General features: G+C 36.4%; 4 protein-coding genes across 5 annotated transcripts; 2 read left to right on the forward strand and 2 right to left on the reverse strand.

Annotated features, from left to right (window-relative positions):
• Positions 1-2,303: 2,303 nt before the first annotated feature.
• LOC125779433 (putative nuclease HARBI1) lies at positions 2,304-3,292 on the forward strand. Its single transcript, XM_049460793.1, has 3 exons — positions 2,304-2,621; positions 2,693-2,837; positions 2,898-3,292. The coding sequence occupies exons 1-3, from the start codon at positions 2,367-2,369 to the stop codon at positions 3,275-3,277; spliced, it is 780 nt and encodes a 259-aa protein (XP_049316750.1). The 5' UTR covers positions 2,304-2,366; the 3' UTR covers positions 3,278-3,292.
• A 231-nt stretch (positions 3,293-3,523) lies between these two features.
• On the reverse strand, positions 3,524-4,302 carry LOC125779453 (uncharacterized). 2 transcript variants are annotated; one of them, XM_049460812.1, is made up of 2 exons: positions 4,168-4,302; positions 3,524-4,078 (listed from the first exon to the last, which is right to left on the reverse strand). In XM_049460812.1, exons 1-2 carry the CDS (start codon positions 4,300-4,302, stop codon positions 3,524-3,526), a joined length of 690 nt encoding a protein of 229 aa, XP_049316769.1. The 2 variants fall into 2 exon arrangements, with proteins under 2 accessions (XP_049316769.1, XP_049316768.1); XM_049460811.1 differs by having other exon boundaries at positions 3,524-4,114.
• A 1,009-nt stretch (positions 4,303-5,311) lies between these two features.
• On the reverse strand, positions 5,312-6,954 carry LOC125779458 (uncharacterized). Its single transcript, XM_049460818.1, has one exon. It carries the CDS (start codon positions 6,952-6,954, stop codon positions 6,238-6,240), a length of 717 nt encoding a protein of 238 aa, XP_049316775.1. The 3' UTR covers positions 5,312-6,237.
• A 12,502-nt stretch (positions 6,955-19,456) lies between these two features.
• LOC125779512 (uncharacterized) lies at positions 19,457-20,732 on the forward strand. The gene is made up of 2 exons (XM_049460870.1): positions 19,457-19,709; positions 19,760-20,732. Exons 1-2 carry the CDS (start codon positions 19,697-19,699, stop codon positions 20,284-20,286), a joined length of 540 nt encoding a protein of 179 aa, XP_049316827.1. The 5' UTR covers positions 19,457-19,696; the 3' UTR covers positions 20,287-20,732.
• Positions 20,733-22,821: the final 2,089 nt, after the last annotated feature.

The following is a 22,821-nucleotide window of genomic DNA, read 5'->3' on the forward strand; positions in this document are numbered from 1 at the left end:
TCGTTTTTACGTAGGTATTGGTAATGCATATTACAACTTTGTTCGTACAATAAAAACAATTGGTCGCTTGAAAGCAAAGTTAATAAAATTTCAGCAACCGACCAAAGACAACGAGCTACTATGGAGCAGTTTGAGTCTAGTCGTGCTCTGCCCTTTCCATTTGTGTAAGGATGTGTTGATGGACTGCATGTTCGCATTCAACAGCATAAAACTGATAGCATAAGCTATTACAATAGAAAAGGACAATATTCAGTTGTTGTACAGGCAAGTATTATATTCTTCAGGTATATTTAACACTAAAATGTAACTTCAATATATGTAGGCAATAGCGGATAGTAAAATGCGTTTTACTGATGTATTCGCTGGATATCCCGGACGGTGTCATGATGGATCCATATGGAGCAACAGCCCAATACGACAAGCTATCAAAAACAAGATGCTTAAAATTTCTCCACAATATTGAGAGACGGTGCTTATCCTTTAGATACTTTTTTAATACAAAGATAATGAGTATCGTACACAAGAACAAAAAATATTCAAATATTTGCTAAGAGTCTTCATAGAGCAAAAAAAAATTTCGGATTCTTAATTGTCTTGAAATCCAGACTTGGTCTTGGCAAAGCATATAATAATGGCTTGTATGGTGTTTCACAATTTTATTATTGACAACGAAGATTGTAATATTGACGAAGTTTTTTAAGTTTAAACTTTGTTATTCACATAAAAAACTACTTGTCAAAATACTTATGCCACAACATGAAAATTACTTTAGCTTACATTTTTTGAAGTTCATATGACAAAATGTTGAATACATTATTTTTAAGTTTGTATTAGCACTATGTAATACAGAAAAAAAAATCATTGAGTTATATTAAACCATTGCAAAGTTACATAAAAACTTAAACCATTTGTTTTTCGTCAAAATAATTATGCCGACTAGTGTATAATAAATCAAATAGACCTTGTATATAATTCACAACCTCATGTGTCCACTAGTGATGAGCGATATTTCACTACCGGTGATTTTTTCACTGTGATTGAAAAATCGCAAATCGCAACTGCGATCACTTTTTATAAATAGCAGTTCGCTTCTATGAACTGCGATTGCGATCGCAGTTCGAACCAGTGAATTGTGATCGCAGTTCGAAACTGTGATCGCAGTTCGAACCAGTGATTGCGATCGCAGTTCGAAACTGTGATCGCAGTTCGAACCAGTGATTGCGATCGCCGTTCGAACCTGTGAATTACGATCACAATAGCAAATAGCAGAAAAGTAACAACTTTCTTCAGGATATTGTATATATCGTATATGCTATTTTTCGTCATAGCGGTTTGAAGTTTTGAGTGTAACGTTCTTATATAAAGCATTTTGTGATGAAAACAAGAATTGTAACTAATTAATTTCAGAAAAAATGACGGAATAAAAAAATTACGGGTTTTTAATATTTTTAATATATGGTCTTGAAAATATTAAAAGCGGGTATTCTAAACAACCAAATTATCAACCACACTAATGGTAATTCCTTCTAAGAAATGTGTGAAACCATCATACCAACATACAAATGAACTATGCAATACGCTCTAAGTGTCAGGTAGCCGAACCGCTCCAATATTTGCGAAAATGTAGTGAAAAGAAAGGCGGAAAACCTACGTAAGTGGTAAGTGGAACAGACCCGGACTTTTATTCGGCCAAACAGTGTCAAATTGGCAGAATCTGTCGCTACAACAACAACAACGACGTTTGAACGTCGACTTAGTTGCGATCGCAATAGCAATCAGCCCTATTCTGCATTTCGATTACGTTCCCGCTCTACGCTCCGTCTGAATCGAAAGTAGGTATTCCGAGTTACGGTGGAATCGAAAGAAAAAGAGGAAGAGCGATAACCTTTTCGAAATCAGCTGTTTGCCTTGGAATTTGTGAAATTGAAACATAATAAAGCAAACAGATACAAATTTGTGGAAAAACTATTGGTGCTTAAATAAAATAAATTAAATATATAATTGCGTAATGGAATCGATAGCCGCGGCGATATTTCTTGAGGAGGACGGCAACGCATCCGAGAATGCTGACGCGAAAGTTGAAAGGAGAAGATTGCGGGATATGTGTGATCCATTTCAAATGAGTGACGAATTGTAAGAAATTGAGTTTGAAAGTGATAAATCTTAATTCATTGATTTTATTTAGATTCAAAAACAAACTTAGACTTAATAAGGACGCATTCAAGTATGTCCTAGATACTTTTGCGGAAGAAACTCAACAAAGTACTTTGACGTCGTTATCTCCGCTTAATCGTGTAGTAGCTGCTTTGAGATTTTTTGCGGAAGGCAGTTACCAACATGGAGTTGGTACTGATTATAATGTCGGAATGGGTCAGTCAACTGTGTCAAAGTCACTGTCTCATTTTCTCGAAGTCATGCAACGAAAGCTTTGCCCTGAGTGGATCAAATTTGACCAGAGTGAAGAGGAAAAAATACAAGCGAAGCAAGAGTTTTATGTGAAGGCTAGTTTCCCAGGAGTCATTATGTGTGTTGATGGTACGCACATAAAAATAGTGAAGCCATCTGAAGAGGGGTTTCTATATTATAATAGAAAAGGTTTTTATAGCATCAATGCTATGGTGGTGAGAATAATGTTCATCGCATCAATGCCATAATTCAAAATTCATTTTATCAATTTAATTTTGCTTTTCAGGTGTGCGATAACAGAATGCGTATAAAAAGCATTGATGCCAGGTATCCTGGGTGCAATCACGACTCGCATGTATGGGGCTTAAGCAAGCTGAGATCGCATATGGAACGGCGATATCGGGAAGGTGAAAGAAACGCGTGGCTGTTAGGTATTTATTTATATACGTTTGTTAAAGTAAGTTTTGAATAGTTATTCGCTTTATTAACAGGTGATGCGGGGTATCCATTGCAGCCTTGGCTAATGACTCCATATCGATCTGTAAGTCAAGGCAGCCCGCAAAGTAATTACAACATGCGGCACTCCACAACAAGGAATATAGTAGAGCGGACGATTGGGGTATTGAAGAACCGTTTCCGATGCTTGTTGGGTGCTCGAGAACTACATTACTCACCACAAAAAGTCAGTCAAATAATAAACGTTGCCTCTGCTCTCCACAACATTTGCATTTACTACAAAGTGGGAGATTTGAACGCAAATGAATTTAATTTTGAAAGCCGTCAGGAGGAGGAGGAAGAAGAGCAAAGCAGTGACCCCGATTATACTTCCATAGCAAATCGTATTCGAGACAACATACTCGCTACTTTTTAATAAATTTGAGAAACGAGTACAATAATAAAAACACCTTTATTAAATTCAAAATTGTATGTATACATATGTACTATTCGTATATTAAAAAATAATTTGCATTCAGTGCATTTCACAACTTGTTACTTAAAGATAATAAATTGAATTCAGTTCATTCACAGCAGTTCAGTTCACAGCTTCTTTCTTAAGATAATTATAACAAAAAACTAAAAAAAAAGTTCAGGTACAAAATTTAGGTTATTTACTAAATTACTCCGAATCAGATTTATAATTTGGATCTAACTTTAGCATCCGCATCTTTATTTCCACTTTTTCCCTTAGCAATTCTTCCTTCATTTTATTGTGTCGTTTCTGTTCTTGTAGTTGCTTCACTGCGGTGTCCGCCATACATTCTAAAGAACGATTCATGCGACGTAAATATGTCACCACTTCTTCCATTTTATTAACTGCAGCTTCATTATGGTTTTTGGTGTCCTCGTAGAATTCTTTTTGGAGAGCTATTTGTTCTTTTAGTAATGAAGAAGCGCTCTCCTTATCAGTTCTTCTTTCTCTGCGCTGGTTGCTAACTCTGCTGCATGAAGGAATTTCATTTCGATCCTCCGAACATGCGGAAATGTCCATTTCGGAAGTTTGGGCAACGTCTTGTACCTGCGCACTATCGCCATAAGCCCGCGCACCTCTTATTCCACTTGTACAAGTTTCCAACCCTGTCAAAGCTATAACCTTCTCCTCAAGTGGGCTTATAGGTTGCAACCGACATTGACCTCCACCAGTGCTCATTATTTCCTTTTTATTTGCAGACAGCTTGCGTTTTATATAGCACTTCCAGTCAATCCACACCTGTAACAAAACGTTTGAAGTATTTAAAAAATGTATTTTCAGTAGTACAATACCTTTCTCCATGTACTGGAGTCTTTTGAAGGTGGACCAAGTGCATTTAGGTCATTTGCAATCTCCTCCCAAAACTCCTTCACTTCTTCCTTCGGTCGCTGTTGGAAGCCTTGCGCAACATCTCTTTTGGTTGCCATTATATCAGCCAATTTTTCATACTGCTCTGGTGTTGTTGTTTTTGACCTACAAATATATCAAGCATATAACGGGTGATTTTTTTGAGGTTAGGATTTTCATGCATTAGTATTTGACAGATCACGTGGGATTTCAGACATGGTGTCAAAGAGAAAGATGCTCAGTATGCTTTGACATTTCATCATGAATAGACTTACTAACGAGCAACGCTTGCAAATCATTGAATTTTATTACCAAAATCAGTGTTCGGTTCGAAATGTGTTTCGCGCTTTAATTTTGTTCAGCGATGAGGCTCATTTCTGGTTGAATGGCTACGTAAATAAGCAAAATTGCCGCATTTGGGGTGAAGAGCAACCAGAAGCCGTTCAAGAACTGCCCATGCATCCCGAAAAATGCACTGTTTGGTGTGGTTTGTACGCTGGTGGAATCATTGGACCGTATTTTTTCAAAGATGCTGTTGGACGCAACGTTACGGTGAATGGCGATCGCTATCGTTCGATGCTAACAAACTTTTTGTTGCCAAAAATGGAAGAACTGAACTTGGTTGACATGTGGTTTCAACAAGATGGCGCTACATGCCACACAGCTCGCGATTCTATGGCTATTTTGAGGGAAAACTTCGGACAACAATTCATCTCAAGAAATGGACCCGTAAGTTGGCCACCAAGATCATGCGATTTAACGCCTTTAGACTATTTTTTGTGGGGCTACGTCAAGTCTAAAGTCTACAGAAATAAGCCAGCAACTATTCCAGCTTTGGAAGACAACATTTCCGAAGAAATTCGGGCTATTCCGGCCGAAATGCTCGAAAAAGTAGCCCAAAATTGGACTTTCCGAATGGACCACCTAAGACGCAGCCGCGGTCAACATTTAAATGAAATTATCTTCAAAAAGTAAATGTCATGAACCAATCTAACGTTTCAAATAAAGAACCGATGAGATTTTGCAAATTTTATGCGTTTTTTTTTTAAAAAAAGTTCTCAAGCTCTTAAAAAATCACCCTTTATATATTAAAGCACAAAAAACTTCAATAAATCATGTTGGTGACTTTTAAACTATCAACAACAAATTTTACTTACATTTTTGGGAAAATTATATTTTAAAAGTACACTAAAACCAAAATATGACCGCTCTACGCCAACAAAAGTTCAACTTACAAAAACGGAACTACGATCGTAATGTAGAATACATAAAATCGGAAATTTCGAAGATTGATCGAAACTAATCGAAACGCAGAATACCAAAGTTGCCTAACTGAAAAAATTTCGATTCGAGTAGAAATGCAGAATAGGGCTGAATATAAAATCACAGTGATTTAAAAATAGCAATCACTGAAATCACAGTGATTTAAAAATCGCAATATCGCTCATCTCTAGTGTCCACAAGTTTTTTAAGAGAAGAAGCCATACGAAAAAGAACCTCACTACTTTACTTTCAGCTTAAGGGGTTAGGGGTAGTTAGAATTTTCCAAAAATACATCCACTAAATTTCGAAGATCGTTATAAACTTTTTATTTCCTTTCAAATTCACTTAAGGGTATTATTATAAAATGAATTTCAATTTACTAAACAGTAGTTTTAAAACCGTTAAATATATATTATATATATATACTCAATGATGAAAGTTATTATGAAAATTAGTTTAATATTAAGTGAAAACTTTATAAAAATATAGATGCGGGTAGCGAACGGGAACCGAGATGCTGCGATAAGCGATGCTGCGTGCTCGACGTCGTATTAACGAAAGGTGCGCGAGCTGCTTTCTCTATTCCTTTTGTTCTAATTAGACTGCGTTTGGGTGCATGTGCGTGTATGTGTGTTAATGTGTGGTGTTCGCTCGCGTGATGAGGTGAATAGTCGATCCGGTGTGATGAATTGATGCAGATGTGATGCGACGTCGCTACTCATTTAGCCATCCCGGCCCCTCTAGGCGAGTATTTAGCCTAGAAGCCGCTGTAGCTGCTGTAGCGTTGCTACAACGCTGCTGAGACCTGTTGACCGGCGGGATTGCGGCCTAAGCTGATGGCGTCGTATTGATGTTGCCCGGTTTTGGCGCCAAGGACGGGATTCTGCTGCAGAGGGTCCGCGCCGGCGGTATGCCGTCACAGGAGTCCTTTGAGAACGCCTGATGTTACCACTGGTGCGAGAAGCCGGTGGGCGCCCGGAGTCGCGTCTGGTAGTGCGGTACAGCAGCGTATGATGTGCTCGCACACAGATTTGGCAACGATTAGGAGATGGGCACTCCTGAGTTGCGTGGGAAGTTGCCAGACAATTCAGGCAATACCCATGCGCCTGTGCCACCTGCTGGCGTTGCATCGGCGGCATGCTTTTGAAGATACCGCAGTGCGATAGCCGATGAGGGCGGCGGCATAGTGGACAACGAATTAGTTGCAGATCCGCTGGTAATGCTGGCGTGCTTTGACGCGGAGCCGTTGTCGCGGTGGAGCCTGTCGTAGTTCGAGACGCTGCCGGTGCAGGGTTGGTCCGGGGTGCTGCTATTGGGGCAGCTTCAGAGCGAGGGACGGAAACTGCCGAACGCATGGTTGGCGTTGACGATAATGCCATATCCACGTCCATAGAGAGAAATGATGATATTAGAAATGTATTGTGTGAAATTAACAATAATATGGACTTTTGTGCCACGATATGTGGCATGAATAGGATGTCATTTTTTTATCAGACATTTATGTTAAGCTTTGTGTCATTTATGTTATTCGAGGTTTCGATTTGGTAAGCGGTTTATATGTTTTATCGATTTATTGATTTATTATTGCGGTTTCGGTTTTACGTTTCTTTATCTTCGGCGGTTAGCGTTCCGGTTTGAGTGCGGAGATCAACTACTCGAACATGAACGTCGGAGCCGTAATGAAGTTGTTTTATGCGGCCGAGTCGCCATGCGGGAGACAATCATCTTGTATAAGGACGCAGTCTCCAAGCTTTGGTGCCTTTTCTTGAGTTTTCCACCGGCATCTCTTGTGAAGGTCCTTTATGTAGTCTTCTTTCCATCGGCGGCTGAAATCATGATGTAGGATTTTAATTCGCTCCCATCTGTTCAATAAGGATAGCGACTCCACGCCTGGCTCAGGTATGAATTGCCAATCGATCCCTTGGGGTGCATATTTTTTGACAATTTCGGGGGATACTCCTTTCATGAATTGTAAAAACTCTTTTTCCCTGGCTCTTTGAGCTCCGACAAAGTTTTTTCCATTGTCGCTCATAATTTTTAAAGCAAATCCGCGTCGTCCGACAAAGCGGGCAAATGCTGCAAGAAAAGCCGCAGTAGTCAGATCCGAACATAGCTCGAGGTGTACTGCCTTTGTTGTAAAACATACAAAGACAGCCACATACCCTTTTCTAAATGAGGAAGACCTTGGCATTGAGGCCTTTATCTGGAAAGGTCCAGCAAAATCAACCCCAGTGATGGTAAAGGGTAAAGCATAGTTGCAGCGTTCAGGTGGTAGGGCTGCCATGATCTGCGTACGCATCTTGTGCTTGTACATAGTACACTGTTTACACAGGAAAATTGTTCTTTTAATTTGTGGCTTTAGTCGCGGTATATAGAACTCTTGTCGGACCATTTGTTGCATCAAGCGATGCTCACCATGCAGTGTAAGCTGGTGGAGATATATTAGAAATAAGTAGGTTAAACGGGATTTCTCTGGGATAATGATGGGATGTCGTTCATTGTAACTAAGGCTGGAGTTGGCTAGTCTTCCATTTGCCCGTAGTAATCCCTTAGCGTCCAGGAATGGGTTTAACACGAAAAGTGAGCTTCCCTTTTCGAGAGGTCGCCTTTCAAGCAACTTTGATTTCTCTTTGCTGAAGTAGCGAGTTTGTGTATACAAGATTAGACTGACCTTGCCATGTTGCAAGTCGGAATATGTTAGTTGTATGTAAGAGTCGTTTGATATTCTTTTCGCCCTTTGTTTAAGTTTAGGAATGAATTTGTGCATATAAGCGACTACCCTTAGTGCTCGAGGAAATGATGAAAATCTTTGGAGAATCATCTTCTTCTGGAGTGATATGAAAATTTTCTATTTTCCGACTTTCCGGAGGTCTGATATTCCGAGTAGGAGACTTTGGACAGAATTCTTGTGATTCTGTTAGCCATGTAGGACCGTTCCACCAGAGTGTAGTGCTGGTGAGGTGAAGTGGCTTGCAACTTCTTGTCCCAAGATCCGCTGGGTTATCTGCACTTGCAACATGTTGCCATTTTGCTGAGCCAACTAAGTCTAAGATTTGAGATATGCGATTCGATACATATGTCTTCCAAGTATAGGGTGGTTTTTCCAACCATGCTAGAACTATTTCTGAGTGTTACCAGAGATACATTTTGTGATCGTTTAATTTGAGATGGGTTTGACCTATTGAAATTAATTTTGCCAACAGAAGAGCACCATTTAGTTCAAGCCGTGGCAGGCTTAGTGTCTTCAAAGGTGCAACTTTGGCTTTGGCTACCAAAAGATGTGAAGTTATTTTGCTATCATACTGAGTGCGTATGTAGACTGTTGCGCAATAAGCCTTTTCAGAGGCATCACAGAAACCGTGTAATTCTGCGTTAATGTTAGGGGTGAAATTTACCCATCGAGGGATTCGAATTTCTGATATAGTATGTAGGTTGTTAGCAAATTGAATCCATTTTGTTCTGTTCAACCTATTCAGTGCCATCTTGCCACAATTCTTGAATGAGAACTTTAGCTTGAATCATTATTGGCGAAAGCCATCCTGCGGGGTCGAAAAGTTTTGCCACCGAGGAATGGATTTGTCGTTTTGTAATGGCGGACATTGCAGATATTGACTCAATTGTATATGAGAATTGTTCTGTTATCGCATTCCATTGAATTCCTAGTGTTTTTGTTGTACTAGCCTTTTTGAATTTAAGGAAGTCAGTATCTAATAAGTCTTCCTTTTTTATATCTTTGATTATTTCGGGATGATTTGATGTTATTTTCTTTAGGGGAAAACCTGCTGAATTTAGTGCTTTGATCACTTGAGATAATGATTCGCACTATTGGTATACTGTGGCTACCTGATAAAATGCCCTCCACATATGTTTCCGTTATCATTCCCTTTGTCAACTCGTACTGATCTCGGCAGTTATCACACTTGGCTGTCGCCGAAGCTTTTGTGTTTTCTGGGAGTTCTGCGTCGTCAGAATCTAGTACTGTATCGTACGCTGCCAGAAGGCGTGCCCATAGGTTGTTAACACTTTCTAATTTCATATTTAAAACTGATTCCGTAATGTCAGTAATAGGGGAAGCTTGAAACCGTGTGCAATATCTTATAAAGCTATCACTTTCAGTGATAAATTTCGATATTATATGATCTTTTGATCTCTTTTGCTTTGTACCGTGCTTAGAGCGTGTAGCTTCTGCAGGTGTGCTTTGTTTATCGTCGTCAGCCATTTTTGGAATGGTAAGCAACTGACCTGATTTAGATTCTTTTGAATCTGTGCTCATTTAGAATAAATAAGAATTTAGAATTAAAATTTGATGAGATATATCTGATAAATACCGAAAACCGAAAACTATTTTAAGTAAATAAGAGTTGTTATTCCCGTAAATTTACTAAAATACGCGTTAATCGTTTTTGTTAACCGCACTATTGTATTTATATAGTTGCGATTTTATATTTATTTTTATATATTTTAATTACGGATTTATCCGTATGTCCTTGTATATAAGCACTCGTATAGACGGTATACGAGGTCAAAAACCTTTATACATATACATATGTGGACGCTATGTGCGTATTGACGAGCATATGATATGCTAAATTGGTTGGTATTTAATCCCGCTTGTTTTTGTAATACAAAGAACCAGGAGATATTGTTAAATAATATTTGCCTATACGGGCTTAGAGTACGTACTATATAAGTATGTACTAATATATTTATCGTTAATAAGATTTTATTATTTATTAATTTTTTGTTAAAATTCCGCACCTCTTCTTGTTTATAATTAAGCTCGCAGCTTCTAATAAGTTTGGATTGATTATATATATATTTTTTTTTTTATGTTTTGGATATATGCACCTCCTAAATCAGGGTATGTAGCGTAGGCTAAAAGAATAACGAATATATGTATACAGTATGTATATCATATATATTTATGTATATGTACTTATGTTTGCGCGATTAGAATTTAGCGAGAAAAGAAAATGAACAAAGTGCAGGTCATTAGCCTCTGCACTTGCGGATTAGCAAGTACTTATGTGCTTCAATATATTAATGTTAATATATATTAATATTAATTTGTTTGTATGTGTTTGTAAGTACAAATTTATGTTTGTTGCATTTATGCTTTGGGTAAGTGCATATGTAAATATGTATGTCTGTATTTATTCTCGCATTGGAAATTTTGCTTTTTATGCCTTTTGCTTACCTATTTTATGCAATCCTGCTTACTACTTGAAGAAACAGAAGAGGTATTGCTGGGAAGATTTGCAAGTAAATACTTGAATATAATTTGTTTGTTTTTTGTTGTAGTGGGTGTGTTTGTATACACAAGGGTAAGCTTAGAAGGCAGTAAATGATTTCCTTTTGTAGTTATTTATAAAAATACTAGCGGGCCCGGTGCCTGCTTCGCACGGCAAAACAAAATAAGAAAAGAAACACACTTGTTTTTAATAAAGATGGTTTTGTTCCCTATTATTCAACTTTTAATTATAGTTTCTTACAATCTTAGAGTATGTATCACTTAAACTATCTTAGAGCTCTTTCGTAGAAACATTTTTGGTTTTGCCATGAGTTGTTGTGTAGATAAAGAGAACTGAAGGCTTGCCAACACGTGAGCACGAAACATATAACTGGCCGTGTGAAAAGCAAGGATATTCTAAATCAATTCCACAGAATTCCAACGATTGCCCTTGCGCTTTATTTATTGTAATAGCAAATGCAAGACGTACTGGAAACTGCAGTCTTTTGAATTCAAAAGGTAAATCTGATGGAATCATTGGAATGCGTGGAATCAATACATCTTCACCTTTAAACTTCCCCTTTAAAATTGTTGCTTCGATAAAATTGTTCATGACCTTTTTAACCGCTAATCTTGTCCCATTGCATAATCGTGATTGATTTATATTTCGAAGCATAATAATGGGAACACCCACTTTCAATTGTAAACGATGAGGTGGAAATCCGGGTAAATCTAAGGAATTCAAAAATTCTGTCGGATAATTAACAGCGTCGTCTTGATTCGTAACCGTGCCAACTGATTGATATGTTACAACCTCGCCAGGAACATGGGTTAAAATGTCTGCATTCGTTTGACCAACGTCTTTATTTTTAGCGGCCAGTATAGCTCTTTCAGCCAACCAATTATGATTGCGATAATTTTCTGCAATATTTGGAAAAACACTTGACACCAATTCTTCTTTTGTTGGTGCAATATTACAAAAGTAATCTGGTAAAGTGATTAAGCCAGTTTCACGATCACCAGCAAGTTGACCATTGCCTATTGCCAACAGTTGCCTTGAAAATGTGTCGGCCGATGGATCGTTTTGAATTTGTACTCGCACATTTGTAGTCAAATTGAGTATTTTTACATGTCTCCATAAATAAGATGACTTTAAACATGCTTTTAATTCATCTGCTGGTGTTGAACGGGGAATCACAGGCAAAGTCTGACGAAAATCACCAGCCAACAGAATCAAAGCGCCACCAAATGTCTGTTGATCATTATTACGCAAGTCTTGCAATGTCCTGTCTAACGCTTCCACTGATTTCTTATGGGCCATTGTACATTCATCCCACACTTTTAATTTGCATTGTTGCAGACTTTGCCCATTCCCGAATTTTTGAAAACATTACAGGTGGGATTTTCATTTACATTCATATTCAGTGGTAATTTAAGTGCAGAATGGGCTGTCCGACCACCATCTAATAACGTCGCTGCTATTCCAGATGATGCAAGTGCCAATGCTATATTACTCTGTGATCTTATAGTCGCTAATAGCAAGGAAATCAGAAATGTTTTGCCAGTTCCTCCTGGAGCGTCTAAAAAAAAACATTCCTCCAGTTTCGTTTCGTACTGATTCCATTATGGTATCACATGTGTGTCTCTGTTCTGGATTCAATTTACGCAAATTCAAGTTTATAAATGTGGTCAACTCATTCAAATCATATTGTTTTTCACGGTTTATTTCTTGATTGAATGTATCATGCATTGGTCAATTTGGAGCTACCAAACCCAATTGTGTCATTGCTTTATTTGCAATTACCAAACAAATATCTTCAATGATAATCAATGCCTCATTAAACATTTCAAGTGTAATCATTAAATAGTTATTTCCTGCAATTCGGCGCATTCGATGCAAAATATCTTCAGTCATAAAATCCTTAAAATTTTCCCATAATTGCAGTGCATCAGATGGAAAACATGTTGCAATAATAATAGCAAATATTGTTCGTATTTCATGAGGAGAACCTATTGCTGATGCATCCCTAAGTGTCACATCCCAGTGATTATCATTTTCCAGTAAATGCAATTCCTGACATGCTTGACGAAATGTGTGACCCCGTTACCTCTTTTCAAACTCAAAAAGGATGTAGGCCCACGAACATAAATCAATAATAGATGCAAATAAAAACATTCAGCATGACTGGGATGCACTGTGTAGAGACGTCCAATGGCATCACTTTCAAAAATGCCAGCATAACCTTGAACTGGTCTTCCTTGCTTACGTCTGTTCCATTTCTTTCCAGATGCATTCCAAGTGTAATATATTGGTACTTGTGAATAAAGCAATGTTTTAGCAAATTAGCATCTAGATTATTGACTCGTAGATTTATTGATTTGCCATTATCATCCGTTGAGCGTCGGCGATACAATGGGTAACCATCTTTTCCATTAATTGTCTCGGGAATCAAATCTCTGGGATACCGCTTCGTGCATTTCCCAACTTTCATACATGGCCAATTAATATTTAGAACACCACATGGTCTATGAATCATACTTTTTGTAACAACATCAAATAAACCTGCATCCTGATCAGGAATTTCTGCTGAGATGATGTCATTTATTTGATCGCTTGTTATTTTGTTGACTAGCCATACCAAAATATGGGCAGGCGGTAATCCTATCTTTTGCCATTCCACCGAATACATCCAACATCGAACTTCGCCGAAAACTTGATGTTAAACAATAAAATCTATCAATGACTTCAGCTTCTGTCTAAATACTCGTCCAGTTATGTCATGACGGTCTGTAGAAGATTGCCCTACAGATAAATATTGCTTGATTTCGTCCCATTGTGGATTACATGTAAATGTAATAAACAAATCTGGCCGACCATACAAACGAACATTTCAAATAGCATCTTGTGCATATTCATGCATGTGCCTTGGACTGCCTGTGTAACTTGCTGGTAAAATAACAACTTGTCCAACATTGTCAACATTTCCATCATTATTGATTGCTTGGCGGAGATGTAAATACTCTTCTGATCGCAACTTCCGTTGATTGAATTGAATAAAGTTCAAACGCTCTGTTTCTATCTTTGCATACATGTCTACGACATATTGATGAAAGAGTCTCCAACATTTCAAAATATGATTTTCCTGATTTGGTCGCATCATAATTCTATGTGCATAACCACAAACTTATGCAAACTGTAATCAATTGCGTGATTATATCTAAATCTAGCACCAACAACAACAAACAACATTAACGTAGATTTGTGCGGCACGCCTTCGAAAATTTTGATTAATACTTGTCGGCCTACGATCTGAAACCGATCTTGCAACACGTTCCCTTGTATTTGCAATCTCTTGTTCTCTTGCGATTGATTTTCCCTTTCGTTTGATCTATTTTGCGTTCTACGCGACCGACGTCCAATGTCAGCTCTTGCTCTTCGTGGCATTTTTAGAAGAAACTAAACTAAAGATAATAAAGAACTTCAGTAATAAATTAATGAAATCCAGCAAATTCTGGACTCGAAAAGCTGAAAATGTGTCAAAATTCAATTAAAAATTGGCCAAAAAATCGAAATAATTTTTGTCTTACCGTTCGGAAGCGAAAATGAAACGTTCGAGATCGTCTGCACTCGAAAAGCTCCAAAAAGTGACGAAAAGACACGAAAATCTGCTGATCTAGCTCACTGATCGGACATTAAACAAAAAAAATTCACTCAATTTTTTAATTTTTTCACAAAATATCAAACTTGTGATTATGTCGTTTGTAACAATCAGAACACTTGTTTAGCAAAACAATCGATTTTTATCTCAGTAATCATTATTTTTTTTTTTAATTTTGTTTAACAAAATATTCAAATTAAAACGATGATTAGAACGAAAATTAATTTATTTTTATCAAAATACTCACCAAAAAATGCGAAGAAATTAATATTTTCAAAAATCGATTACGATAAGATCAATCACCAATGACGTCCAAAGAGAAAAGAGAAATGATAACAAATTGCTATTTGCATCACTCCGTGCAATGGTCTCCAATACACAAACGACCAAAATGTACTCGTATTCAATACTAATGAATGCTGTATGCAGTACAAAAAACGCCTGCGGCAAAAACACACTCACTTCACATACGCATCGCACACACATGCGTTATCGGATTTCAACCAAACTTCATATAAACCATATATGAGCCACTGCCTACGTAGCGTGTAAGTTTGGTTGAAATCGCACGACGCGTTTATGATTAGTTCGGCCACGTACATATACGGACTTATTTTTATATATATAGATATGGATGATATATTTTTTCAACTGTATTTTGTTCCCGTTTAGAAATTGATCAAACGGATTATATAGTTACATAGGTTTTATATTTGATAAAACCGTATGATATCATACATATTTACATATGTGCATAAAAAATGGAAACGATTTACTTTGTCTCGCCTCAAGGGGGTTTTGGGAGAATACAGTACATATATTTGTATAATTTTGGGAATATTATCCGCTTTCGGTTTCCGCCTGTGTTTAGTGTTCTCCTATTTCCTCCTGTGTTTAATGTTCCTTTCCTAATTTCCTCCTTTGTTTAGTGTCCTCTTGCTCCCGTTTCCTCCTTTGTAGAGTATGTATGCATGTAGGTATGCGTTCGTTGTTATGTGGTTTTTTTTTTTTTTCTTATTATATCGCGCCCGATTTATGTTATAATTTTGCTATTTTTTTTTGTTAGACCGCGCCCGATTTGTTTTATAATTATTGGTATTTTTATAGTTAGAGCGCGCCCGATTTATGGTTTTTATGAATTTTTAATATTTATATTTATTATAATTAAATTTTTTTTTCAGCACCGTATTCTTAAAATGTTAGTTTAGTTAGTTTTTTTTTCTTTGTTGTTTTATATGTGTGCACTAATCGCACTGGATAACTCTTATGAATCTTGTAAAATTTTGTTTCTTTATTTTATTTATTTATGTTTTCACCAAACAAAATGATCATTACATTTTTATTACACATATTTGTTTTGTTTTATATGTGGTGGCCTAGTAGCAATTTATGTTCGTTTTTTTTGTATTTATATATGTGTACGTATGCTTTTTGCACAGCACTTTATTTTATCTTTTTTTGTTTTTTCATATATATGCACTTTTTGTACCACAGTACTTGTATATATGTGTGTATAGATGAACTATATTTTATTTTTTAGTCACTGCACTTGCTGTATCCAAAACCGGTTTGGCACATATGCTCTTTGTTGTTTGTGTTTTTTATTTAGTTTTGTCACTTATTATTACCTTTTTGGTTTTTATTACTGCACTTTTTCACAGTTGAAATTTTTATTTTATTTTATCGCAATCTTAATTTTTTATTTATTTTTTTTTTGACTTTATTTAGCCACAGTGCCTTTCTTTATGGCTCGAAGAACCATGTACATTAAACTCACCTTATCGGCCACTCACAATTATTGTTATAAGGAAAAATCCACTAAATTGCGAAAATCATTATAAACTTTTTATTTCCTTCAAATTCACTTAAGGGTATTATTATAAAATGAATTTCAATTTACTAAACAGAAGTTTTAAAACCGTTAAATATATATTATATATATATACACAATGATGAAAGTTATTATGAAAATTAATTTAATATTAAGTGAAAACTTTATAAAAATATAGATGCGGGTAGCGAACGGGAACCGGGATGCTGCGATAAGCGATGCTGCGTGCTCGACGTCGTATCAACGAAAGGTGCGCGAGCTGCTTTCTCTATTCCTTTTGTTCTAATTAGACTGCGTTTGGGTGCATGTGCGTGTATGTGTGTTAATGTGTGGTGTTCGCTCGCGTAATGAGGTGAATAGTCGATCCGGTGTGATGAATTGATGCAGATGTGATGCGACGTCGCTACTCATTTAGCCATGATGTAATGCAATAAATACTGCGAATGCTTTATCGAACTTCAAACTTTGTTCGTAAGCAAAGCAATTGACGTTTTCGAAGTCAGCCATATTTTACGTATTCTTTCTTTCCTGTGATAATATATTTGTGAAAATGTATTTACATTATAAGTATTTATGAATGTAATATTCTTAAAGATAGTAGTCTGGTAATTTGGGTTAAAAAAATCGGGAATTTAAAAGTACAATGTCTTGAGTATATGCTGTGAAAATTTCAGACAGAAATTCGAAATATTTCGGGAGTTATAACGAGTTCCTTAGAGCGCCTCGGAGTCTTCTCTCGCTCGGAGTTGTTGAACTTTAAACGCGTTTTTCTCAAAACATTGTTTTTCTGGTCGGCCCGGGTCCTAAATTTTTTTCTACTGAACTGATTGCTATCAAATTTTAACAGGCTGTTCTACATATTTATTGTTCTCGTCGGTACTAACGAGAATTTTTTCACCCCTAATTTTTAATTTTACAACCCTTCCTTTGCTGAAATAAAGGAACTTTTTCCAAAGTCCTCCATTTTGTTAATTACCCTTGAAATTTGACTTCGGTAGTTCCGAACAGAATGACATATCTATAGATTAAGAATAATCAAGAATATTTGATTTCATATAACATCAAGAGCCAAAATTAACCGGGCCACGCACGTGCATTTTTTGAGGTTCCAACTTCGAGTGACAATAATAATATTAATAAAGTTTTTTCAAATATATTTTTTTTATATTTTCAATATGTAAATAAAAGCACTCTAAATATTCAAGATAATTCATTTTTATTTTCCTATAAAAAAACCACCCTCCAAAGGAGTCTTGAAAACAGGCATAAGCTACCAGACTACTACCATAAGAGATCTACGAAGTTCATAAACAAAGGAAGATTGCCAATTGAACTATTCGATTTTATCATTACCGTGCATAACAATAACCTTGACAACAACGCAACACAGTCATCATTTCATTGCCAACTTCAATGCGAGTTAAGCTACGGGTTCAGGCTAGCAGATCTATAATAGGTACATCTGTATGTCAGTTTGTTCTTTGTTTATTATTTTGTTAAGTTCACCTAAATTTATTGCTGCTGAGTAAAAGTTTTTATTTTTTGCAAAATTTATTGTTGTCGTTAAGTCTAGTAGTTCCCTATGGACTTCTTGCAGGATTGTTTGTTGCTTTAGCGTATCATGGTTTACTTGACTTAGCATAGTTTCGAAGTGTGTATTAATAGTATTTTGTTTATTATTGTTTGTTTGATTTCGTTTAGTTTGCCATGGAAGGCAGTCATTATTGTTGGTTTCATAATCTTTTTTTGGTTCTTTATCAAATATTCTTTTGTTTTAAGTGAATAGTGTATCTTTCGTGTTTTGGAAATGGTGTGATGGTTATTAGTCTGTTTTCGTTATTCGTGATTATTTCTATTTGTTGTTTAAAGTGGGTAAAGGGTGTGTTAACCTGTTTGAATTTTCTGTAATCCGAGCTTTCTGCTGAAGTCATATTTATTTGACGTGATAGTGCGTCCGCTACAATATTTTCGTATCCAGGTCTGTATTTAATTTTTGCACCTTATTCCTCTATTCAGTTTTTCCATCTCTTTAGTTTTGTATTTGGATTTTTGTTTTGGGCTTCATTATAAAGGGCTTTTGTCCTCTTCCAGGACGTATATGGGTAATTTGTGTGCATATAAGTCGTCTAGCCGATCAATTATGTCACGGAAGTTTTGTTTCGTGTTGTGGTTGATTAATATTTGGGCAGCTTGTCCAGAAATTTTACCTCTCCCCATAATTAGTGCTTGGGCATATATGTTATGACCCTGGAACTGTTTACTGCTTTCCATTAGCGTCATGGCCACCTTTCTCCAGTTCCTATATTCATTGTAGACACCGGTAAACGTAGTCAAAGATTTTAATATGCTGAAATCAACTTCATCTGGATGTGTATATCTGCACAGATGCTCCGGGCTTGGTGGTTCGGAAATGGGATTGTTAATCTGCGGAAATTTTTTGTGGAAGGTGTAGCATTATTGTTTTAAGAGCATTTATTTCTACACTTTCCGTCATTTTTATTCGCTTTTCACTTTCACTTTTATTTTCTTTATTTTATTTTTTTCAGAAGAATTTAATGTTTTTAAGGACCTTTTCTAGAACCTTTTCAACTGTAAGGATTTTTATTTGAATCCTTATATTTTTGGGTCCCTGCTCGGGCGCCAATTAAACTTTGTATTTAAATAAGTTACATAAAAAATATATTTTTGGTTTCAGTAGAGAGAGTTCTTTATTATTAACTATCTGCGATTTAACATTCTATCGTCTAAGTAAAAAAGACGACATATGTATGTTGTGACTCATATTTATAGTGGAGTTTGGCTGTAGTGATCTGTACTTGCAGTTTTGTAGTTCCTGCCACACACGGCACATACACCACATTACGAGCACACAAATACCACCACAACACTAATATTATACAACATACATGAGGGCACCCTGCAAAAAAATGGCAAAAGGTACCGACGGACGGAGCCCCTTCACCCTTTATGATTTCGATACGAACTCGCACACATGAAATCGTTTCCGTTTCTCCGGGCCTTTTTAGTTTCCACTTTCTTTGCGCGTTTTCATTTCTACGATTACAAGGTGAGTGCCGAGAAAACTTACAAGTTTTGCAATGTTCAAATTCAACACAATTCTTAAATACAAAAATTGTATTTCAAATCATAAGTATTTGTTCTAAATTCATGTTTGTAAAAATCATTTAAATATTTTTTTACTAAAAAAAATTATAATAACACATAGGTACTGAAAAAGTACAGCAGGGCAATTCAGAATCTGGTGCATCTGAGTTTGCAAAATTATGCAATTGCATATATTTCCCATCAACAGTGAACGTCTCTTTTGTGATTTCTGTGCAACCCTTGCAAATACCATTAATTCACAGCTGATCGGTGAAGAAAAATATTGTTTGTAAACAAAATTGTCACACAAATTGGAAATTACGCCGAAAAAAAGTTTTAAAGAAAAATTAACTGACGCTTTAATTGATGAAGCTGCTGAAGAAATTATGGACATTGAAGGTAAGAAATATTTTTATGCAGAATTTCAGTTAATAACAATTTTCTTCTAGAAATCGAAAGTGATGATGACGCAGTGGATGCAGTGTTAGATGAATTGGCTGACAATATATCTGTTATTATGGAATGTCGGCGAGGAGTTTATAGCACAATACCTAAGTCAGACATTTGGCGCAATAATATTTTGACAACACTGGACGAAGACCGATTCCGCCAAATGTTAAGAGTAGATAGAGACCAATATAATATGCTAGTTGATTTAATAAAAAACGATGAGGAATTCAACAAAGCGCACTCATGTAAGCAATTTTCTGTCGAATTGCAATTAGCAATCACACTGTTTCGATTGGGTTCGTCGGGAGAAAGCGCAGCATATAGAAAAATAGCGACAATTTTTGGAGTGGGAGATGGCGAAACTATATCGATAATAACAAAAAGAATCTTTAGAGTGTTCTTGCGTCACCAATCTAAGTATATATATTCGCCCGATCAGGTTGAACGATCGAAAATAGTATCGGATACTTTTGATGATTTACCGTTTTGTATTGGAAATATTGATGGAATCGAGAGATTAAATTAGCAGAATCGCCAATTGAAGACCATACATCATACTTCTCCAGAAATCACATATATTCAATAAAAGCACAAATAGTTTGTGACTATAAACGAGTAATTCGACATGTTGTGGTTGGTCACCCTGGGAGCTGGCATGATGCTCGTATATATCGAAATAGCTCACTCTTTTAACAAAATGATCAGTATTTTTCTTCACAGCAATGGATTGCTGGGGACTCGGCATACCCTTTATCTGCAACGTTAATAACCCCTTACAGAAGCAACGCAAGACAGTTGGATAGAAATGTCCGAATTGCATTTAATTTACGGCACAGTAAATACCGTGTTAGAGTAGAGCATTGTTTTGGGCTTTTAAAAGAAAGATTTGGAAGCCTTAAGCAGCTAAGGATGCGTTTATCTAACAAAAAAAAAAACATAAATTATGCTGCGATTGGTTTCTTGTCTGCTGTATTCTCCACAACATTTTAATTAATAACGATTCCACTTCGTTCGACGATGGTTCAGATCCATCAACTACTACCGAAGATTCTATTGAGCCTGATGAGCATATACCCAACAATGTTGGAGAAACTAAAAGACAAGCCATATACGCATTAATGTTTTCTTAAATGTATTTTAATTCATTTTTCAATTTTTAATTACATATATAATAATTATAATCTTATATATAAAAATGAAACCGTTTTCGTTGTCACGGCATCACGCGTGAATGGCTGAACCGATTTGGCTGATTTTTTTTTTGCTGTATTTGTTATTATTAGGAGAAGGTTCTTATGTAAGAAAAAATTACAAAAGTTTCCGGAAAACCCCTGAAAACAGCCCTTTTCTTTTTCCCATACAAACGTTTTATTTTGTATATACATACATACATATGTACATACATATGTAAGTAAAAATTATTGTTTGTTTGTTAGTAACGCTAACGCTCGAGAACGGCGGAACCAATCTTCATAAAATCAGAAGTTGTTCGCTGCGGATCTGGAAAGGGTTAGATATAAAAAAAACCATATACTTTTCATAAGGAAAAGTCGAAAATTTGGAAATTTCCAAAAAGCGACTTTTCTTACAATTCTTTTTTGTTTTGTTTTTCAATATTTTGATTTGTAAATTATTTGAATCGTTCAATTTCGGTCGCTTGCTTTTTTTATTCCGGCTATTTAAAAGAAAAATTATTGAAAATTATTCAGTGAAAACTGTATGTGTGTTTCAAACGAAGTGATCAATTACAGATTGAAATTTGTTACGAAGCAACGAAGACATCGCGCTAATATCGGTCGGCGTTCTTTTTGCCATCAACGTATGGCAGCCCAAGATACATGAACTACATGAAACTCCCAGGATGCGATGACATATGTGTGGAATTATGGATCGCTGTCAATCAGCAAGCGATCATCACGATAATACAGCAAGACTTTTCAAACAACAGCTACGATGTTTGATGGACTTTATCTTGAAGTAACGTATGTACATACATATATACAAGTATGATGCAGTCAGATGCTGGATGTAGTCTGTTGAGATGCAAAAAAGAGGTTTGCCGTACGCACACATTCTTCTTTGAATGGTGGGTGGTGGTTACACCAGATCAAATTGATGAAATCATTTCTGCGGAAATTCCTCATGCAGAGAAAGATCCATTATTCTACGAAGTGAGGAAAACCAATATGGTGCATGGACCTTGCGGGCACTGTTGTTCACTTGGCCGTACATTTGGAAAATGGTCAACGGGTGTATTTTACAGATGCAAACGTATTACAACGAGTTGACAGGCCACCATCGACAACATTAACCAGAACGCTACTTTACTCCGAAATGCCGTTCTTATTATACCTGGAATCAATCATCCAAAAAAGTTCAACGACGAAAACGAGGACAGCCAGTTTCAGATTACCCACAAGTATTTTCCACCGATGCACTAGGCCGTCTTTATGCAGTCCATCCCAGTCAAGACGAGTGTTTTTATTTGCGTTTGTTGTTAGTCAATGTTCGTGGTCCAACATCATTCCAACATCTGCGAACTGTTAATAGTGTATTGTGTGACACATACAGAGAAGCCTGTCAACAATTGGGATTGTTAGAGAATGACACTCATTGGGATCAGACTCTCGAAGATGCTGTGATTTCGTCAAATACTAAACAAATACGAACATTATTTTCTATAATTTTGTCTACATGCTTCCCATCAGCACCGACTGATTTATGGCATAAATACAAAGATCATATGGCGGAAGATATATTGCATCAGATGCGTCTTAGAACATCGAATGCAAATTTGCAAATGAACGAAGAAATTCACAATGAAGCATTAATTTTAATTGATTCCTTGATGCTTACCAACAAAGTATTAATACAAATAGGAATGATAGGACCCAATCGCCCAATGTTCGACTCATTTGATCAAGAATTGAGACGCGATTCCGAAACATTACGAGAAATGGTTGATAGAACAGTTCCCCTTTTAAATCAGCAACAAAAATATGCTCACGATACGCTCATGAAAGTAGTGAACGATGGAACTGGCGGATTTTATTTTTTAGAT

The sequence above is a fragment of the Bactrocera dorsalis genome, chromosome 6, assembly GCF_023373825.1.
Source record: "Bactrocera dorsalis isolate Fly_Bdor chromosome 6, ASM2337382v1, whole genome shotgun sequence".
NCBI classification, from domain to species: Eukaryota; Metazoa; Arthropoda; class Insecta; order Diptera; family Tephritidae; genus Bactrocera; species Bactrocera dorsalis.